Source organism: Cygnus atratus, chromosome 8, assembly GCF_013377495.2.
Source record: "Cygnus atratus isolate AKBS03 ecotype Queensland, Australia chromosome 8, CAtr_DNAZoo_HiC_assembly, whole genome shotgun sequence".
NCBI lineage: Eukaryota > Metazoa > Chordata > Aves > Anseriformes > Anatidae > Cygnus > Cygnus atratus.
In genome coordinates this window covers 32,057,925-32,079,909 of record NC_066369.1, presented here as the reverse complement: position 1 = coordinate 32,079,909, position 21,985 = coordinate 32,057,925, and the positions used below count along the sequence as shown (strand labels likewise).

General features: G+C 44.5%; 1 protein-coding gene across 5 annotated transcripts in view; it reads left to right on the top strand.

The window, feature by feature from the left end:
* NEGR1 (neuronal growth regulator 1) overlaps positions 1 to 21,985 on the top strand; it is a 254,849-nt gene that overhangs the window by 186,986 nt on the left and 45,878 nt on the right. For all 5 annotated transcript variants that reach the window (XR_004781418.2, XR_004781419.2, XR_004781420.2 and 2 more), the window contains exons 5-6: positions 7,682 to 7,802; positions 12,784 to 12,935. Coding sequence is in view for 2 of the 5 variants with exons in the window: in XM_035564421.2 (XP_035420314.2) it covers positions 7,682 to 7,802; positions 12,784 to 12,935 (273 nt within the window). In the remaining 3 variants the exon portion in view is untranslated. The remainder of the gene's footprint in view (positions 1 to 7,681; positions 7,803 to 12,783; positions 12,936 to 21,985) is intronic.

The following is a 21,985-nucleotide window of genomic DNA, read 5'->3' as shown; positions in this document are numbered from 1 at the left end:
TTTTGTTTTGTTTCCACAAAACAATTACTTACAGATTTTAAGCTTTCCTCTCAACTTAGCACTGGGAGTTTTTATATTCAAAAAATATAAATTGCACAGCAGCCAATGATTTTGATGATCTGTTATAATGCAATCCATTAGACACAGCTGAGGGAGACGCACATTCCAGGAAATTCTGATGCACCCTGGAACATGCAAAATGAAGCTGAAGGATGCTTGAGATTCTGCTTACTCTCTGGCAGCTAGCTCGAGGTATTTACATGTCTGTTTAATTAATCCATGTATAAAGTATAATGTTTTGTGAAGTTAAGTTCTAAATCGGAAAGAGGAGCAGAAAAGAGATGTTAGGTCACATCCAGAAATGCAGAAGCTGAACTGAATGCTTACTTACAGGTTGTATGTTTGCATTTAAAAATTATATGCATATATACATCAAGACCCCACTGAATTCAGTTTTTTTCAGAAGTCATCAAGAAGAGATGGAAAAAATAAGCCTTTTACTTGTTTAGCAGAGTGATTGCTTAAGGACGCTTATCTCAAATATTGCCACAGCCTGGAGAAGTTTCTGATACGAAGAGGCAGCTATTAAACTATTCATCTGGGAAGGGGTGGGGCTGCTGCTCTGAATGAGCTAGAGAAATAAAGCCTCTAGACTATGGGAAGACCACCTTTATTATTTAAAGTACAAGTAATACTGTTTCACTTACAAAGATTTGTTCCTTTTTTGGGAGGATGCAATACATCTATAAAAAGTAAATATATGAATATTGCTTGTACCTGTTTTTCTGTAGCCTAAAATAGATCTTAGAAAACCTGTTTTCTTACCTGAAAGGCTCAATCTTGACACACTGGAGAGCAATTTCACTAATAAAAGAGTACGTTAGGATGCCAAATTAAAATCTGATGGAAACAGGAAAAATAAAAGACTTTTTTGACATTTACAATTAATGCCACAAAAATGTTAGTTTAATCAGACAATATGGTTAATCACAAAGGTGAAATTGAAAGTTGCCAGCCCTGAATGCTAGTGTAAAAGTTAATAAATTCAGCTCTTAATCATTATGCACATGCTAGTTATAATAATTTACTGTCCATACCAAATCTTTATAAGCATTGTAATTAAATATAAAATGCACATTAGAATTATAATGAGTAATTAGGGCAACATAACTAATATGCATAAAAGTCCCGAAGCTCATTAAAATGTTAAAAGATGAAACCTGTTCTAGCTGGAGGTTTTTTGCATATTTTCTGCGCCTGTCTGAATGCCAGTGTATTTCATGCATTGTTTTTAGTGTTCCTTCAGACATTTAAAAGCAAAATGAAAATATTTGGGTAGGAAACCAGACTCTGCAGTACTTTGCATCGTTTTTGGATGGAACATAAGTTGTAGAATTTGATTTCCCAGCACAAACGCCTGACTCATGCAAACATGTTGGTGGTATCAGATGAGCAGCAACTGAGCAGAACGCAATTACAGAGCCCTTTTAGCAGAGGAGAGGGAGACGAAGATGGTAGTTTTCACGTCTTTCTCATTAATGCACTGGGGGAGAGATGAAGTGCAGTGAGTACTCAGCGCCATCACGTCAGGCTTTAATAGGAGTATTTTTAAAAACTTTGTTTTTTCACCAAAATGTAAGGGGATTTGCACCCACTGAGTGTGTGTGTGCACCTGCTGTTGTGTTGTCTGTCTCTGGCAGGTCCCCATGCTCCCACCCTGACTCACGGACATCGCCTCTTGCATTGGGTCGGGACAGGAGCACCACAGCTGCTGGTGCTGCACTGTGCTCCCGTCCTGCTTGGGGCTCCTTTCTGCTGCTTCTGATAAGAAGGGAAGTACAAATATTTTTAAAACTATTAGTGTTACACAAGAGTTTCTCGTTACCATCAGTGTTACATTTCGCTGCAGCATCCTCTGTAAGCCCACTGGCTCTTGTGCTCTCGCTCTGCACCAACCTGCAGCTGCCATCCCCTCCTTGCGGAGGCTCTCCCTGCCCTGGTTTCACTCTACTCTGTTGAGACAAGTTTCTCTTTTTATCACTCGCTTGCGTATTTATTGCTGTTTGCAATGAAGTGCTACAGGCACACCCAGAAATACATCTGTGCCTCTACAACACAAACAGAATCTTTTCCTGCATCAGCTGAGGGAGAAGAGACAGTGACAACTTCAGCTCTGGAGGCTGCGGAGTTTAAGGGACGGCTGAAGCCTCACCCACCCGACGCCTCCCTTTGGCCTCGGATTCTCTTGTATTGATAAATTTCTCATGTATTTCCACTATTGTTTCCAGTTGTGATTAGTTTATTTTAAATCTGCCTGTTAAAGCTCCTCATCCTGTTTACCCTTATTAACTTTTTGTCAGGTCTTTAAACTTTTGCCCACCTGTATTTATTCCTTACCTTCTATTGCCCACTAAAGACATGTGCTAGCATCTGTACATTCAATCAGTCAGCAGAATATAGCAGGACTGAATCCTTAATGACACTAAATGATTTTCTGCAATAGTTTGTCATCATTATTAAACTCCGGAAGGAAGGTGTCTTGCTGGATGTGCAGTCCGCACCCTGTTGATTCACCAAGCAGCAGCAGGACCAAGGCACAGCGGCCCGCAGTCGGTGTGGCTCAGCAGGGTTTGGCGTGACGGCACGATGACTTAGGGTGTCAGCGGCAGGAATGCTAATGCCACTTGGAGAGCTCACGATGGCCTCGCAGGAAACCTGCCAGGAGGCTGGGGAGGCATCTAATTGCCTTCAGGTTGAGCACGATTTAAATCTTCTCCCTCGGCAGCATGAGAGAACTGGGTCCCCTGTCCCCGAGCGTGGCGGGCGCGCTGGGTGTCCCCTGGGTGTTCGGAGCTGCGGGCTGGCCAGGCCAGGCAAGGCAAGAGGAAATAACAGGAGCTAGTGAGGGGTTGGTGCGGCAGGGACCTTTGGAGCTTGGAAGCACTGGGTGCCCAGCGTGCAGAGGGCCGGGAGGAGCCCCCCTGCAGGCCTTGCTGCCGCCTGCGACATCCAGGGACAGGCTGGTGGAGCTACTGTGGGACGAGCTGGGACCCAAGGAGACGTCCGTGTGCGGTGGCAGCTACCACGGCTCGAGCCTCCATCTGCCTCGGCACCGCGCCGAGGGAGGCTGGGCCACGCTGGCCTCTGAGAGGACAAGCTGAGAGCATTATAGCAAGGCTGACAGCAAAGACAAGATCAAACCATAAATGCCTTCTCCAAAATGAGTCTTTGCTGGCTGAATGGAAAACATTTAGAAAATATATGAAATTGGAAGCCTGAGAATGAGGAAGCCTCCCATGTGTTTTTCCTCTCCAAAACAAACCTTGGCAGCCTGAAGCAGCAGGTCTTCAGGTGCATAATCTCGTCTGAATTGCCCTCTCTCCCATACCAATGGGAGCAGGAGGGTCTGAGGAATTTGGGCTCGGTGCCCTAATCACTTCACTCAAAGTGTGCCTGCATCACACAGTTTGTCTTTATGCTAAAAACGAGAAAATAACTTGACAACGAAAAATATGAGAGAACGGTGATTCTAAGCTGTCTTTGGTTTGTGTTTTAATGTCACTGTTAGCCAGGGATTTCCTAGAGCAAAGAATATTGATTTTTATTTGTATTTTTTTCTGAACTCTGAGCAAACAGAAGCTGGGCTCCTTCTGAGAGGCGATCTGAGGAAACCTTGGGCTCCCGCCTGACGGGGCTCAAAGCCATCGCGGTGGGAGCGACAGGAGGGCAGGCAGTGGTGTGGGCAACAAGGCTCCTGCTGCAGCAGGTCCGAGACCCCAGCATCTGCCCGAAGTGCTGCTGAGCTCTGCCTGGAGCTTCTGAGCTGCTCTGCTCTGCACCTGGAAAGTTACTCTAAATCGTTAAGGCTAGATTGAATCGGTCTTTTGACTGCACGGTCATACAGATATAAAGAGCATCGCCTAACTGTACATTTTTATGGATCAGTTTATTTTTAAATTTATTACCAAGAGATGGTCTGCATTTATTAACACACACACACACAAAAGCAAAAGGTGAGCAGGCCACGTTGAGAAGTTTGAAAGTGGTACTTTGGAAAAAAACTTTCTGTATTACCCAGGTCTTTGCTGGCCTTTTATTTGCTCTTCTTGCCTAACTCGTAAGAATTATATATTGTCCATGTAGTGTCCACACAGTGTGGTATATTTATTTCAAGTTCCAAGTTTGTTGCTAATAATCCTGCCCACTCTGAACTACAAGAACAAGCACTCCCAGTCCCCAGGCATAATGCAGAACAACGTTCACCTATGAGAAAGCTTAGCCAGGAGGCACCGCGCAGGGCTGTTGCAGCGGGTTTGGATGAAGTACCCATGCCTGCTGCTTTAGGGCTGAGTGCTGAGCACGCCGAAACCACATGGAGCCGGGGTGGCCGGCCTGTCCTGCGCAGGACAGGCCCCATTGCCACGGTGCCAAGACTCAATGCCAGGCAGGATCTGTGGCACTGCCTGACGATGCCATGCGGCTGTGGGCCGTGGGACCTCGTCCCCATCTCAGGGGAGGGATCATCACGCTGGAGCACGGCTGGGCACAGCCACCCGCTGCTGGTGGGTGAGGTGGTGCCGGGCTGCAGGCGCCGGGCAGGAGCTGGGCCCAGCACTGCCCTGGGGTGCCTGCTGGTGGAGCGGTGACAGGGGCATGTGCTGCTGCTTCACTGGGTGCTGCTCACCCTCCTGCGGTGTCTTTCATCTCTGATTCTCTAATGGCACCTTTCCATCACACACACTCCTTGTTATTTCTTGTTCCAAGCTGAGATCTCATAGGCACGAGAGGTTTTTCAGGTGCCCACACCAACATGAGAGCCTGGACTTGCTGTCGGGATCCTGTCCAGCTGCTGACTGGTGTGCATTTGAATAAATTGTGACTGAAATACATGAGATGGCAACAGCTTAAACCAAACTTTCAGTTCATGAAAGCTTGCCAAATGTACAATCCGGTGCATTACCCTTGTTCCTCTCCCAGAATTTCTCACTGACATCCACAGAAACATCTGAGCTGGAGTGTGGGCCCCTCTGTGCCTCCCCGGCAGGTGTCTGCGGGGCCTGGCCTGGGGATGGGGATGGATGCTGGGACGCATGGACTTGTTGAAGCTCCGATACTGCCCCTCGGAGCAGACAGGATCCGGAGATGTTCCCAACAAACTGAAAAGCTGTGGTGAAAATAAAGGGTAAAGGAGAAGCGTGGGGTGGCATTCATGCACAGGATGATGACTCGTCAGGTGTAAGATGGGCAATCAGGCTAATTGGGGCAATGGGGGAAGAAGTACTACAGTGAGGCAGCATCGCAGGACATCACTGTGGGTTGTGTGTATAAAACCGTCACGTGCAGACTGTACAGAGCCATCTCTCTGCTCCACTTGGCAGTATCTCCCTGATCGTGCTGTGTCTCGTTTCAGGTGTGGGTTTCCAGGCACCATAAAAACAACAAGCGAGTTTTTGGGGGAGTGTGATCTCTGAGATGAAAGAACTGAGTTCCTTTTAGACAGTGTGTTCAGATAAATGAGGACCAGGAGAAAGAGTGCACAAGTCTTTAAGTGGGTTAAAGCCTCGTTCAAAGAGCAGTGCAATCGCACTCTTCCTATCCTGGGGGGCAAACCCAGTGGCAGCAGAAAGCTAGGGCTCTCCCACCACGCAGCTGGGCAGGCGGCAGGACCGGGTCCTGGCTTTCAGCAGCCTTTGCTTGCCAGGTGCCTGTGCAGGTGGCTTCTGTGTTCTTCCATTGCTCAGGTGCTGCTTTTGTATGGTTTATCTCAAACAATTTTCATATTACTCTTTTGAACACTTCAGGATTAGGAGCTGAGCCGTGAACTTTGTGGTGCTTTTGGCAGCTGCTGGTGTCCTTCAGTGCTGCTGGAGCAGCAGCAAATGTAACTGGTGTCTTCATGTGCTCCATCTCACTCAAAGTTACGTCTTAAGAGCCGTGGCTGCACGAACTGCAGCACTGCTCAGGAAGGAGTCAGGTTTATAAGTACCTGCTGTTTTCATGGAGTCACAGTTTTGACAAAAAGATCTCCTTCGTTCCTGTGTGCTTTATGGAGAAGTAGACATGCAAATTGGTTATGCTGATTATCCACTTGAAATTTTAATGTTACCAGTTGAAAGTGAATATTTATTCACATACGCTTGTATGGGTTTGTTCCATGTAATCACTGGGAAGAGAAAGCAGAAGGGTGAGGGTGTGCTTGCCAGCGGCAGAGGAAGCTGCTCCCACATCCCCATCAGCAGGGCAGCCTGGGCAGGGCCCGCTGCTCCCTTCCTGCCCCACACTTTTACCAGGTGCAGTGTTCCCAGCTGAGGGGACAGTGCATGGGACCCCGTCTGGCCCGCGGTCACTGCGGTGCCAGCAGTACCACAGGCTCCAGCGATAGCTTTAATTACACTTCAGGGTAATTTCTGTCGATGAGTGCACGCATGCGCCGGGGGAGCACTGTGGGCGAATGCCCGCTTCGTGGGCTCTTTCACAACGTGTGCTCCTGCCTCCTGCACTGCACAGTCACGGTGCCGCCGCAGCGCGGGAGGTGCGATGCAGCCTGTGCAGGCCACGCGGCTGCCATTCTACTCGGGAGTGAATCTGGAGCTCCCTGGGCGTAGCTCCTGCCATAAAGGATTATGGCCTCTTAGCGTGGCGTGCTGAACTGTGGATGAGGTGGTGAAGGAACAGATGCGAGGCAGTCAGCGTTTTACACGTACATAAACACCTTAAAGCAACATCTGGAAAATTGCTTGGGAAAAAAAAAAATCAACAGATTTTTATTTATAAGTTCTGTGGTTTAGTTTTTATAGCATTTTACGATGCACATAAATTGTTGTTTAAAAACAGAAAGTGTAAAAGAAGTTCCAGGGGGAAGGCAATTGTTGTTCAGCCTTAACTTTGATAATCTCTTTCCGGAGGAATTCACTGTCTTCTGTTTTCAGCTCATGGTTGCATTTCGCTGGCAACTGGAAAAGTTAACAATCGCCTTTTACCTTTATTTGTATCTGAAATTCTAAGTTTAAAATGTTTATTCAGATTTATTATGTTCGCCGTTTAAGAAGACAAAATGTATTTTCTGAAATAAATCCATACCCAGTGTAACACTGGGAAAGTCATGCCTGCTATATGGTATTTATGGCTGAGTCGTAATCGTGAAGGTAAGTTTGTCTTTTTAATATGCCAAAAGAGATCCCGAAGGCCACATGTGCCTGGGGGCGTTTTAGAAGGCATGATGCAGAAGACGGTGGCATGAGGCACGGCGTGGCTCGGGGCTCAGCACCCCCAGGGCGGGTGTACCAACTCACCTCCCCCGACCCAGCCCGCGGCTGCAGCCCCTGCGGCACCGCATCGTCCCCGTCTGAGGGGGTCTCAGGAACTGAAAGCATCCTGCGTGACAGCGACAGCCACGCATCATTATACTTCACACTGGGTAACTGAGTTGAAAAAACAGATTGTTCAGTATGGGATTAATACTCTTCATGTCTCAGTTATGTTTTTACACCAGATATACAGATCTGTGTCAGAGTCTGCTGTGTGGGATAAGTTTTACACTGCCGGAAGAAAGCATGGTTGAATGTGAATCAAGCTGGAAAATACGCACCAGGCTGAGTAACGTAAAGCGTGCTGAAGAGAAGCAGAGTTAAACAGTCTTCGTATTTATGTGCAAATGTCTATTTTACAATTTTTTTTTCAGTTGCCCCCACAATTCAGGAACTTAAGTCCAGCGGCGTGATGCTTGGAGGGAACGGACTGATACGGTGTGAAGGTGCAGGCGTTCCTGCCCCAGTCTTTGAGTGGTACAGAGGAGAGAGGAAGTAAGTAGCCCTGCCTGCCCTCGCTTGGTGCCGCCGGGGCCACTGTTGCCACTCGCGTGTCCCCGCAGGAACCGGGCTGCAGGAGAGCTGAGGCAGGGGCAAAGCTCGTGGTGGCAGCGGGTGCTGGGGTTGTCCCCGCAAAAACCATGGCAGCAGGCCTCAGCCCTCACACCGCTCCCCTCGCTGCAGAGTTGTGCACGGCTGGAGCAGTGCGGCTTCAGAGGTGCTGGCTGCCGACAGCTGTGCTGTGCAGCTTCTGGGGGAGTTTCTTCGTTTTCTTGCAGTCTTAGTTTTTGTGCTCATAAATGAGGCATAATAGGACTGTCCGTGGCTGGGCTGTGATGGTGATAATTGCCATAATGAGCCTAAGGTTTAAACATGCTTTAGTAATTGCAGCCTTATAAGAATAGTAACCAGAAAGGCACTGAAAATGCCTGCTGAAAAAGCCTACTAAAAAGAGATATCTTTTTTTAAAAGGCTTTTTTTTAAAAAAAAAAATCTTCATAGCTTTCCTACTGAGAGCTTTGGGGGTGAGAAGGCAGGCTGATTAGCAAGACTTTCAGCCAAATCTTAATGGCTACAGTTCTTCACCCAGTTGCGCCATTAGCAGTGTGTGCTGTGGGTTTTCAGTCCACTGGCTTGAGCAGAGCTGCTGCACCTCCCAGCATCTGAAAGCAGCCAGGGGCACACTGCCAGCCCGAACCCTAAAACTTCGTCGTGTGCTTTGGTGTTGTTCACAGCCAGCTTTGCTTTCAGGTCGTTAGTGCTATGTAATGATAACTGGCATCTCTGTAGGATCTTTTTTTCGAACAGATTTTGTTTTACAACTCTTACCTTACCTAAGGTATCGTTTCTCTTAAGTTTGAATATTGGTGCAGGAGAAAGTGGCTGTTCTCCCTGATAGGCAGCTGTCCACACGCATCTTCTAGGTTCTGGAATTTCCTGGCTTCTGAGTGCTGGGTTTCTCATCAGCTCTAAGATCCCATTAAACCTGGGAGCTGACATGAGAATATTAATGACCATATTTCATAGGAAACCATCTGTCAGCTCATTGCTCGGTGGCCAGCTGCTCCCCTTTAGGAACATTGCTCTTCTTCCTTCCCCACTTCTCACAGCGGTCATAACCATAGCACTTTGACCATTTATTAAAACATTCTTAAAAACAATATAATTGACCTTTACTGTATATAACAGTAGAGGTTTTCCTTCTGATGGATAAATTCATCTACATCCTGTTTCTAAAGATGCATATCATATTGTACATATGTTGGGGGGAGATGTAACAAATATATTTTATATAAAAACTATTGTAGCGCAGGTTTTAATATAGACCATAGCATTCTGGATTCAATTAACCATTTCCAGCATAATAATCACCTTCCTATTTATGAAAGTCACCAATTCCTTTCTTCATGAGTGCATTCGGTGTCACAGGAGCATCAGGAAGGAATAAACAGAGCATTTCAGGACACTGAAGCTGTGCCTTCTGTTTTCCATTTCAGTAGTTGTATCACCTGAGGCTTGCTATAATCAGCAAGACATGTACTGTCCTATTGTGTCTTACCGCTCAAATATTCTGTTAAATCTAATGGTACATCATTTTTTGCTAAACTGCTTTTTGCAGACATGCTAAACACGCATGACTACAAAGGTACTGGGAACCTCCAAACCACCACTTGCAGGACAGAGGAAGGTGTACACACATTGTTTTGCCTCCAGAATTTCCCCTTTACTTTGGGAAGATAGAAAGCCAGCACAGAACGAGCCTTGGACAGATCATTCATTGTTTTAAAACGAAACTGAGAAGAGTTAGCTTTCATAGGTAGCTCAGAGTAGCATGTACATTATCCTGCAGATAATTTGCTGGTATATTGCAAGACTATATATGGGGAGTTCACACCCTGCTATGTATTTGTCTAATAGAATAGAGAGAGTCCCATTTTCTTCTGTTAGTCTTGGACTGAGACCCTATTTTCTTTTTGTAAATCAGGATGAATCTTTGAATAAATGAATAGTGGGAGTTAGACCTGAAATCCTAATATATGTTCAGTGTCTGAAAGGAGCCTTTTGGGTCTGTAAATTGTATTGTTGTTACTTAGGTTGATGTAAATCAAAACCCACAGTTTCCAGGCTCCTGGGATCATCTCATCGTAAAACAGTCATTAAAACTAAAAATAAAAGCAGTCACAGACTCCATCCAGTTACACCTACAAGGAGCTTGCAGGGCTAATTGTACCTCATCACCAGGCTTACAGCAGTTCTTGCTCATTAATTTTCCTTAAGCGTTGGCTCATGAGCGTGCTTTGCAATGTCCTTCCACAGCCCAAGGTGAGGAGCATAAAGCCCTCAACTTGTAGCCCTGGGACCTGTGCTGCTTTCCTGCTGCTTTTTACCTGAACGTGCAGGTTGACCGCTTCTCCTGTCCTGTTGCTGGGGAAAGGCGAGGAGGGGTCTCTCAGTCACTTTAATCTGTAAAAATGGTGCCATGAGCTCCGTGCAGGAGCCTGGTCTGGTTGAGATGCTGGAGGTGCCCAGGGCTTGGGGTGCTGGGCAGCAGCTCCCGGTGGTGGCACCCTGGGGAGGGAGCTGAGGAAGGGCCATCACAGTGACTGGGTGTGAGCACTCTGAATCCCCATTAGGAACCAAAACACACAATTGCATGACATTGAAAAGGGACTGGAAGTTTTGGGGAAAAGTTAGTAAAAGCTTCTTAAAATCAGAATAGCATTTGGCTTCTAAAACTGCACAGGGATTCCCTGTGGGGGGAAGGAGGCTTTGCCGTGCTGACTCCTCACATCTGAAACTCACAGCTCAAGTATGTTATATTACACAGCTACGCAGAAATTACATCTCAGAAATTAAACAGCCACAGGGAAGAAGCCCAGAAGTCGCTAATCTAAAAATACTAATTCTCTTATACTTGATAAAGCAAAGAAGACCTACATTTGAAATAACAAAACTCATTATAATGGCTTAATATATTGTAATAATATGAAAGTATTCAAATATGAAACGAAAGGTAGATATCCCTCGGGGCTGGTACTGACACATGGTCTTCTCTCCATGCATGGGCATAGTCTCTGAAATAAGACTGCATTTCCCTGTGCAGCTTGTGGTACAAAGCAGGAAGGTGAAGAAATGTGTAGGGTGGCTGCACACAAGTGAAAATGCTGTTGAAGTCTGAAACGTAGCTTGGAGAAACCCACTCAAGTAGTAAACTCCATGTGCAGACAATGAGCTGGGTAGAGCAGCACATGTCAGTAATTAATTTAAACCTAAAAGCATCGGGTTCTTACATTGGCAAACAGAAGTCTTTGAAGCTGCTGAGTGTACCCTAACTAGAGCCGACTCCTCTGTCGCATAGTCCCGTGGTTCCCCATGGTGTCACAGGCAGGGAGGGCAGGCAGCTCTGGGCTTTCTCTCTCAGCGGGGTGGGAAAAGAAGGGAAGAACATCGGCAGGAACAAGGAGAACCTCCACATGCAGTAGCATGCGTGCAGGTTGGAAGGACAAACGTTTCTGCCTTTCATCAGCCCGGAGAAAAGACGGGTCTCCCAGCGGCAGTGCATGCCCAAAGCTGAGCGTCTCAGCCTCAGCCTTTTACACTCCCCACAAAGCAACGTGTGTCCCTGGGACGCGCTCTGTCCTCTCCTGGGGGGCTGCGCAGCCCGGCCCCGCTGCAGCGAGGGGCAGAGCAGGACCTGCACGGGGAGCAGAAGCCGGGGCGCGCAGCGGGGTGCGGGGTGCATGGGGGCAGAGGCGTCCTGGTAATGCTGAACGCGTTCAGTGCATGGTATGCAGAAGTGCAACTAAAGATAGTATATTTTTAGACAGAATGCTGGAAGACCACATTCATTTCCAGGATATATGATTGTATATTCGAGCGTATCAAATAAAAGTTGGATATTTCATCCAGACCTCTGCTCTTTATGGGAAATATAAGGAAGTATGAGTAATCAGCTATTGCTAGAATTTTAATCATGTGGTTACCCTTCTCAGCTAGCTGTCTGACAAGAGGTGGTTTACCTATAACAACAAAATTTAAATTGGCCATCACCCTTTGTGCCAGTGCAGTGGTATTTATGACCTGGTTTGGAAGCTACACTGAAGTGCCTGGACAGTGCATATGAAATTTGACCATGGAAAGCTCAAAGTCAGGGAAAAAGAGCCCAGGAAAACAGTTGTGTTTTGGCTTTTTCCTGTGTTTTGTTGCTTGGTTTCTGTTCAGGTTGCTGTCTCAGGGTGCCATGTTGCCGTAGCACATCCTTCTAATTGCAAGTATAATTTGTTGCTATAGAGGCTTGTAAAATAAATTGTGGTCACAATCCTAATTAGTCACTTTTCTAGCTACCTAATTCTCATCAGCCATCAGTTAAAGGTGCATAACATCACAAGCAATCACCAGAGACTGAAAAAACACTCTCTGAAAGATCTACCATAGTACTGAGAGGTGGGTGCAGAGTTACTTTTAGGATAGCACTCGCTCTGCCCTGCTTCCCAGTCTTACCATGTCTCCTACTAAAGCCTCCCTGCTGCCCCGCTGAGCCCCGCACGAGCTGGCCACCCCACTGACTGCCCACAGTCCTCAGGTGCATACCCGCAGGGCCAGGAGGGAGCACTCCCGTGCCAGCACATCCTCATCTGGCTGCCTGAATGGGCAGCATGTCAGCTTTGAACACTGACTACCCATTTGTGCCCTCAGTAAAGTATTTAAAGTTTTAGTTAATTTTGCCCAATTTAAAATCTAAGCTCCCCATCTGACACTGGTGCTGTCAGGTGGCTAGGCAGGCAGGGCAGGGGCGCTCTTCTTTAATTCCTTTAGACTGCAGGACAAGCTGGCAGGAGCTGTTCTCCTCACTACCCTACACCTCCAGGCTGCCAATGGCCTCCCAAATCAGCCCCTCTGATAAATTATATGAGTTAGAGAGGTAGACTCATATATGGTATATGAGTTATAGACTTTTTTTTTTTTTGCCTTCTAGACTGATCAATGGTCAACAAGGAATAACTATTAAAAATTATAGTACAAGATCGCTTCTTACTGTTACCAATGTGACAGAAGAGCATTTTGGCAACTATACCTGTGTCGCTGCCAACAAGCTTGGGACGACAAATGCCAGCCTGCCTCTCAACCGTAAGTAACGTGGACATGTGGCAAGTGTTCGTGGTTGTTTGTTTCCACATACACGGATTCAAAAGAAAAAAAAATAGTAGTATGTTTTTGTTTTCCCTGGTTTGCTTCACAAGGCGTATAAATACCATTGCATTCCTCAGCGGTGGGAAATAATACACCTGGCTGTTTATTCTGTGCTGTGGAAGGGTTTCTGTTTGGAAAGTGATGAAACGTTTCATGGGCATCAACAGATTATGAATCTACAAGGAAACACACAAGGAAACCCAACCTGCTGTCACAGTACAGTGTCAAAGTAGCATGACAAAACCTTTAAACCTTTCTGCTCAGAGCAGCGATACTTGGTGGCCAAGCATTGTAAGCACCATTAAGAACTCTTCTGGAGAGCTTTAAGGGGTGCTGCGGAGCTGCACCACTGGTGTGGGCTCACCACGGCTCGGGCTGCCCTTGGCCTCATGAGCGGGCAGTTGGGTGAGCCGAGGGGACGGGCCGTTAAATCTTTTGTTGGAAACAATAAGCACCGACGTAGGCAAAGTGCTGAGATATTTTAACATGAAGCTTACATAAAATGGGTCTCAAATGTCCTACATGAAAGATATTTTTAACCATGATTTCATAGTATTTCACATTTGTTGACTATCTAGCCATCTGTTAGTGGCATCCAAAGATGTTCATAGTTGAACTTCAGTGATAATCCGTTCTGTTTCAATAGTGATAGTACTGAAAGGCAGACGTACTCTTCTCTACATAAAGATATTCCTTACTGAGTGGAAATTGGAGTGCAGATTTTCAGTTCCTTAACTCCTAGGGTTATTACCTTCTAACCATGAAGTTTCGTTCTTGATATACTTACTCCGTGATACATATTGTCAGGATATTTGAAATTACTGCAGAAGAAGTGTAATAAGCAGAAAATAGCATGAAGTCTTTCCTTCCATTCTATTTAGTATTTGAGAAATCATTAACAAAGTGAAAACAACACAGCACATCTTTTAAAGAGAAAATGCAAAAAGTGAAAACAAAGGAATATTATCCTAGAAGCAGATCGTATTTGGTGCATTTGCAATTCAGAGAAGGTAACATTAAGATTTGGTTTAATTTTGAACAGAGCAGAGCTGAATCTGTCTCTTAGTTGCTGCTGGGATTTTATCAGCTTTATTTTGTCGGGATAATAAGTACTGTGTGCCAACTGTTAAAAAGCACTTTGAGGTGCAGAGGTTGAAAATGTCAGATTAGTACCAAGTTCATTGTTACAAATAATAAAAATACATATTCTCCATTATGAAAGAGATGGGATATGTGAAGCAGAACAGTGTTAGAGAAAGTGCTGAAATCTGGATCTGATCCTGATCTGCCTGAATGAAATATGGGGTTGGTGTTAGCTCCAAGGTTTGTCTGAAAGACTGAGATGAAATGACTTATTTTATACTGTGATCTTTCTGATTCTAATCAAAACAAGGAGAGGTTGCCAAAAGGTGGTGATCTAGATTTCAGTTGGGAATTAAGATCAATTTACAAGGGGTTGGGCATTTTTCCTTGCTCACAGTTCGGATTAGTATCATCTAGAAAGAGTTTCTTTTTTTTTTTATAAAAAAAAAAAAAACTCGCACTGTAGCAACATATTAAATATGGATTCCTTAATACTTCAGAGGGAATTTTCTCTTGTAAAATGGTACTTGCATTTTATTTTGTTGGCAATGACAGAGAGTGGAACATATGCGCTGGTTCAGGTATGTGCGGGGGAAGCATCAGCAGTTACTGGTTGGTTGATAGTCAAATACAGTGTTAAGCATAACTTGATCATCGCATTACTTGACAAATGTTAAAAATTAGAGATGAATGCCTTATTTCAGCGTAATTTTGAAGTGTTAGCTGCGTTGGCATGGCACAGAGCAAGGTGTGGCTGCCCTGCACCCTGCGGTGGGAGCTCGGGGACGGTGCGGCTGTGTCAGGACCGCGCGGCTCTGCTGTCGGGTGCTGGCACGCTGTGTTGGGAATTGAGGGGCTGCTAATTGGCTGCTTCTCTCTGCTCTTGGTGTATTTTAAGAAAATTTTGTAGAGCAGAGAATCTGTATTTTCTTTCTTTGTACATTCCCATACTACATATAATCAGGAACTTCGCTGCACACAGCTGGGAGCACCTCTCAGGGGCAGAACTAAGCGTGGTCTCTGCTCTCAGGGTCTGCGTCCTGTGCAGGTACACAACCCAAGGATCCCAGGAAAACAATTATTTCTTCTACTACCAGGAGGGGCTGGGTTTCAGTGATCCATAAATGCTACCTCGAGCTAACAGAAGTCACACGGGGATGTTAGGGCTGCAGGTAACAGCTGGCTGTGTGCAGCTGCGGACTCTGGGCTGAGCAGAGGACCCGCGGTTGAACAGAGCGGTGCAGGACGGTGCCAGCGGGACGCACGGGGCAGGAGGCTGCAGCTGCTCCCACGGGGCCTCGGGGCAGGCACACCATGCCTGGCCTGGGGACACACTGCCAGGAGCCCAGCCTGCGGGGCTGCAGCATCCCACGTCCCACCAACGGAGCCGACTTTGCCACTACCCTGGCTGAAGGCTTGGTGGTCGTGTCTAAGATCTAGCAATTAATAATAAATTCAGCAGCTGTAAAATGGAAAGGCTGAGCCTTGCGGGAAAAATACAGAGCAGTAGTGATTCCAATAAATTAATAATGAGTGGCAATTTGCTAATTATTCATGGCCAAGTCCTTCATATCATCCAAATGTGTTGTTTTTTGAAACTATTCCTGCCTGTCCTGTGGCTAAGCTTATGATGTAGAGGATCCCCCCCGAGCACCGGCGTGATGAGTGTTTGTTGGACAGTCCCATCCTGCCATCTATGGGCCTAATTTATCAGATGCTTAGTGCTGCCGTTGTTGGCCTTTCCCAGAAGTTTTGGTACTTAAGAAAAATGTAGTCTTTACTGTAAGTAAAGCATGGACTTGCTGATTCATTAAACAGTTTCTGCAGGAAACGCAATATGGTGTGGGCACAGGGCAAAAGGTTCGATCTACCAGTGGGGAATGGAGTGGCCTTTTTTATAATTAAGCAGATCTTGCTTTTAAATTATCCCAATTTTAATTCAGAACAAAAGACATTTTCCTACAAACAAATTTGCAAGGCCACCATGATGGGAGTGAGTTGTCATTAGCCCCTGGCACTGAGGTGGGTTTATTCTACCTTTTGCTCTGACAAGAGGCCAGAAGGGAGGCGGTTGCATTGCTGCCACCAGCAGCATCCCTGCGAGAGCGGCCCCTGTCTGGGCACTCTCCTGCCTCGTGCCCACGGGCAGTGCCTGCCTGCAACCCAGCATGTGGATTCGGGGCTGGATTGCTTGTTTTCTCTTTACCAAAGCTGAGTCACAGTGAAAGACTTTCTCCTCCACCTGAGCACTTGTTACGTTATGGCAGGAAACTGGGCAGCAGTTGAAATCCTGCATTTGTAGTCTGAATGTAGATTAAATCTGTACACCTCTAGAAACTATAAATCTACTTAGGAAGAGACTGTTCACAGAGACATAAAATTCCCTGCTACGCGTGAGCTCTGTGTCCCTACAAGATAAGATACACACAAAAGTCTGGATTCATGTAAGCCATCACCTCACAGAAGATGAAAATAATCATTGTGTCTCTAGTAGACATGGTTTTGTTTATTCTTAGGTAAAGGTATTTGTTTGTGTTTTTAGAGAGCATCTCCTGTACATTCCTGAGTATTTTTTACGAATGCTATAAATAGCTCACCTGTGAAGTGGTGCCTTCTTAAGAAAACTTGCAGTACAGAGGAAGCATCCGTGTCTGTTACTAGCAGCTGCCATAGAAATGACTGCTCTTAAAAGGCTGGGTTTGTCTTCCACAGCTGTTACAGGGGGTTGCACTTGGAGGATGTGGCTTATACAGAAATCTTAGATATAGCGTCGGGAGTTGTTCTAAAACATAAATGATTGCGAAGGGCTGCAGCAAAGGTCAGTTGTGACGTGTGGAAGGGGAAGGAGAGCATTGCAAGGTGTGTGAGCAATGTGGTAGTATTTTCTGTGCTAATGTAATTGCTGCAGCTAAACAGAACTACTTTATTGAATAAGCATCCAACTGTGAACTTATGGTTAGTGCAACATGCTTATAATCTTGTCTCAAACATTTTTGCATGCCAGAAAGCACCAGACCATGCCCTCGATTTATATGCGTTGATTGCATTGTGTCCTGGTTCCTACGTAAAGATTCCTAATCAAACTGCTCTACCAATATTTTTAATACATCGAGTTTCATGTCTGAAATGCAAAAAATTAATATTCTTCCCAAAATCTAAATTAACTCACTATAAACAACACGCTGCATGTAACGATATGCATGCTCCTTAGTATCATGGGAGTAGCACTGGATATGTCTACTGGAGCACGAGATCAGAGGCATCGTGGGTATCTGCAGTGCGGTGTACTGGTCTTGCAATGCCACGTCATCTAAATAAAATTAGTATTGAGACAGACATCCATTTTCCTTGGCAATTTCCTGGCAGTCTTACTCATGGGATAGGAATCTGCAAACTTTCCCCTTCTGCTGTTGGAGCCATAAAAATCAAAGCAAGCAGGGATTTAGGGGACTTCAGAGATCATGCCAGTCATTTGACCGAGGGCAGGGCAATTACACTCCTGGCTGCCGTCGGACCCGCTCCCCACTGTCCATGACCATCACAGTCAGGCTATGTCTGTGTTTCTCTGGGTTGGAACCAGGTGGTCTTTAAGGTCCCTTCCAACCCAAACCACCCTGCGGTTCTGTGATTCTGTGACCCAGCCGTGCTCCTGGGCTGCGGTGGCTGCACTGCTGGGGCATCACGGGGCCTGGCCCATCCTGCATGCTGGCTGCAGCCCCGAGCTCCTTCACCTGGAGCAGAAGTTATCCCGCCCCGAACCACGTGCTAGCGATGCCAGCAGCTGCAGCACCGCTGTGCCACCTCTTCTGGGCTCCGGGGAAGCTCCCCCGGCTGTGTGCTGGCCCCAGAGGGACAGCGCTGGCACAGGTGCCATTGGCAGCAATAACCTAGGTGGCTGTTGGAAACCACGTGAAGACTGCTTGGGACTTCTGTTCATATGGTTTGGTGTCATTGTAAAACTCAACAGGTTATTTTTATTGACTGAGAAATTACATTTTACTGTCTTTTCCTATGTGAAAATTCCTATTGTTTAGCTTTGGCTGACCTACCAAATTTGACATTTCTCAAAAGAAATTTACTCCCCGTGGAAATTCCCTTTGTGTCCACAGTTTCAACTCTTGTCCAATTACCTAAGAAATATTTTGCTATTTTTCCTTTCAAATACTGGTCCGCAGAACAAATCACCCTTTAATTGGCATTGTTTTACGTTATGTCTCAGTCAGGTGGGACAGCTTGCACACACACACACAAATTGCTTAGATATATCCATACACCTATAAAAATTTATGTGAAAATTCCTGTATTCATTAGAAGCCTATTCAACGACTACTGCAGTCAGCCGAAGACATTTAATGATGTAAGGAGGTTTGGCTCAAGTTCAAAGTCTCCTGTAGACATCACAGGGCAGAGAACTGGTTCCATAGCCCAAACTTTTCATTTGAGGTGCCCAGTCCTGCCCCCAGGGCAGTCAGTACCCCGACCTGCTCCCCTAGCTCCTGCTGAACGTGTAGCAAAGGTCTTTGCCTCCACTTCCCAGGAGTGGTGTTGGACAAGAAGCAGATTTGAAATCCATTCCGGGGCCTCAAAATCATTTGTAAAGGGACTGTAAAATGTCTGAGCCATACGCTTCCTTGTGGTGGCTGTGAGGGACATCCGGGTAAGGGACAGCCAGGTCCGTGCCTATAGGTTTTCATGGTACATCCCTTAACAAAGCCACGTCAAACCTTTTCATGGTGTGTTGTCCTGTCTGGAAACTCATAATCACTTCTTCTGTTATAGACTGAAGGTAATTTGTTCTGTCCTTGGTTTTGCCTGCCATGTCCAAGTTGGCCTAACGGGCCTGGCAGCAGCAGGAGAGGTGAGCTGCCACGGGAAGGAGATGGAGATGGAGCCTGAGAGGGACACCCAGCTCCTGGTCCCTGTGGCTGAATCGGGGAATTAGAGAAGGGGGGTTATAAATCTGGAAGTCAGTTCCTTGGGGACCTGTCTCAAAGGTCAAGGTATTCATCCAGGACATTTTAATTGAGTGAAAGTTTTCCTAATGGAAAACTGCTACCTGAAAACTTCCAACACCTGCAGTGTGATTCACAGGCAAGGCAGAAACCTCTCTTTTCTCCCCTTTCTCACACAGGGTAAAAAGCAGATGTATGATGCAGCTGAACAGTGCACAAGTAAAACTGAGTTTTCTTAAATCAGAAATACACCTGAGGGACTAGTTTCCTAAAGTCCTGCTGAGACAAGTAGCCCAGCAGCGTTAAAAAATCAGCACCTTGAATTCATATATTCACACAGAATAAGACAAATGGCCAAATCTTCCATTTATGCAAGTCATAATAATTCTGTTAGATGTTGGGTTTGAGATGCTTCCATAAGCATGCCAAGTACTGCTCCAGGTAGCAATTACTGAGAGTTAGGGACAAATTTTCTCTATATCTATTTTCCAGGTTGAGTTTTATTCTGAATTATGTGACAATGTGACTGAGATGGGACTAGGTAGAAATAACCAGTCTGAGCAAAACCAATCACGTATGATTCTCCTTGACATTTAGAAGAAACTTTAAAGGCCTAAAAGCATATTTGTGTTTGAGGGGGAAAAATATCTTTACTGAGGATCCTTACAGAAGTTGCCTAGTTGCCTTTTATGTTACCGTTTGTTAAATTTGTATTCATATTCTTAAACTGTGTAGTTGTAGCCGTATGTTTTAGACACATATTTCTACTGAAAAAGGATCATTTGGAGAGGCCGAGGTATGTGTAGAAGCATGTCTAGCAGCATATCTAAATCTTCATTCTAAGTATCAGTTAATTGCAGTGATTAAAACATTCAAGGTGATCTAAGGAACTCCCCTACAACATGCCCCTGTCAGGATGAGGCACACCGGAGGTCAGAGCTCCTTTTGAACTGGTGTTTCTTTTCATGATACAGAAGGGGTAGGAAAACTTGAAGTAAGTTAACTTCTCAGAAAAACTGAAAAATCCAAAGAAGAAAATGCATAACAAAGTGTGGGAAAGCTAAGTGCTATAAATACTGAGATAAATATATTTTACAACTCGATCTGGTATGCAGACTGCAGACAGTATGAGAAATTCTGCAGAATGGGGGGGGAAGGTTCATAAAGGGGTAGTAGGAAACAAAGGGTGAAAAAATCCTGTGTCAAGAGATTAAAGATGAGTACTGTTTATCTTGTAAAGAAGAAGATGTACTGAAATACTGGCTAGCCTACAGAAGGTATATTAGGAAGTTTTCTCTTAAAACAAGCCCAAGAGAGCTTTAACTAATCAGTGGCAGGATTCAACCCAAATGCAAACCACTTTTTCATTAAAATATACTATTAAATGGAGAATCTGTTTTTATACCATGTCGTTCAGGCCAAAGTTTCTGGGACTTTGAAAAACACTTAGCTATTGAACAAGAATAACAAGAAAATATATAAAATACATAGAATGATTTTAAACTCAAGACTTCCATATTTAAGCGATTATCTGATTGCTACACATTGGGTGAAAGACTGAATTCTGCTCTTGTTACCTGTTGAGAGCTTCTTTTTTATATTTTTTTAATTAATTTTTTTAACAGCAACACAAATATGATTTGACTAACAGAGAAAATGATTTACAAACTAAATTCTAGGTTATTTAACAGAAACAGTCACTTGAAACCAAACAATATTTATCTGAAAAATTTGCTTGCATATATCGTGCTATGTGTTCTCTAATAAGATTACTAAAAAAATAGACATAGATGATCTCCACAGCATTTATTTACATTTCCCTCAAAGCTGTGACATATTCCTAAGCATCCAGTTTGTGAAGTGAGGAAAATTAGAAAGATTTTTTTTTTTCCTGCAGGAAAGCTAAAAATAGATTCAGAGTTTTAAAACTGAGCTTTTTCTGTGATCCCACACTATAAACACTAACTCTCTCTTCTGTACTCAATCACCTAAGAAATAAAATGCTGAGATATTTCAATAAGCCTCTAAAATAAAGAACTCAAGCAATGTTTTCCTTAATTCCACCTACAGATTTATGTTTTTCTAAACCTCAGACAATGGACATTAGCAGCAGATACTTAGATATTTCTTGTAATTTTAGAAATATTTAGTGAAAAAGACCTGTGATTTATTTTTCAGAAATGCACTTTTTTTCCATGCATTATTACAAGTAACAAAGCTGATATCTTGACTTTATGGTGTTCAGCTTTGAAGCCTTTACAACAGTAATCTGAATTTTACTATGCAGTAAGGTGCTCTTTCTGTTACAGACCTTTTCTGTAAAATAGATTCAGATTTTCAGATTGTGCAATATTTAGACTTCATGAATTTTATTCAATCATAAAAAAACTCTGAGAACCTGATTGTTTATATTCTGTTAATATACTCAGTTAAAATACTATACTTAGAAAAAGAGTAAAATGTTTAATTATAAATTATGGGGGATGTGAAGGAGAAAACAACAAATCTCATGAAGTAATTACACCATAAACTAAAGGTACAACACAATATAGCACTGATGTACAGCTTTTATTTATTTAGCCAATAACATGTACATCTGGTACCAGTCCCTTTTCTTTGCTAATGCAGTTGCTGAGCTTTCCACGGTGTTGCAAATCTGTAAGAAAATGTCCTTCAGATTAGAGAAACAAACTTTGGAGTGAGGTTCCAACAAAGTTTTATCTAAATCAATAGAGATTTTAATGCTTTTAAAATTATAGTTTTACAGCTAAAGATGGTTAACTGTGCATTTTGTCATTCTCATTTTTTAAGCAAGGTAATTCACTGTTCTTCTTAACCTGGAGATGAGTTTAAAAAATAAATTCCTGATAAATTAATGAGCAAGCGGTTGACGTTTTGAGGCAAAGTAGCACTTTTTGTGAAATACTAAAATGCTTTCCCTGAATTCAGATT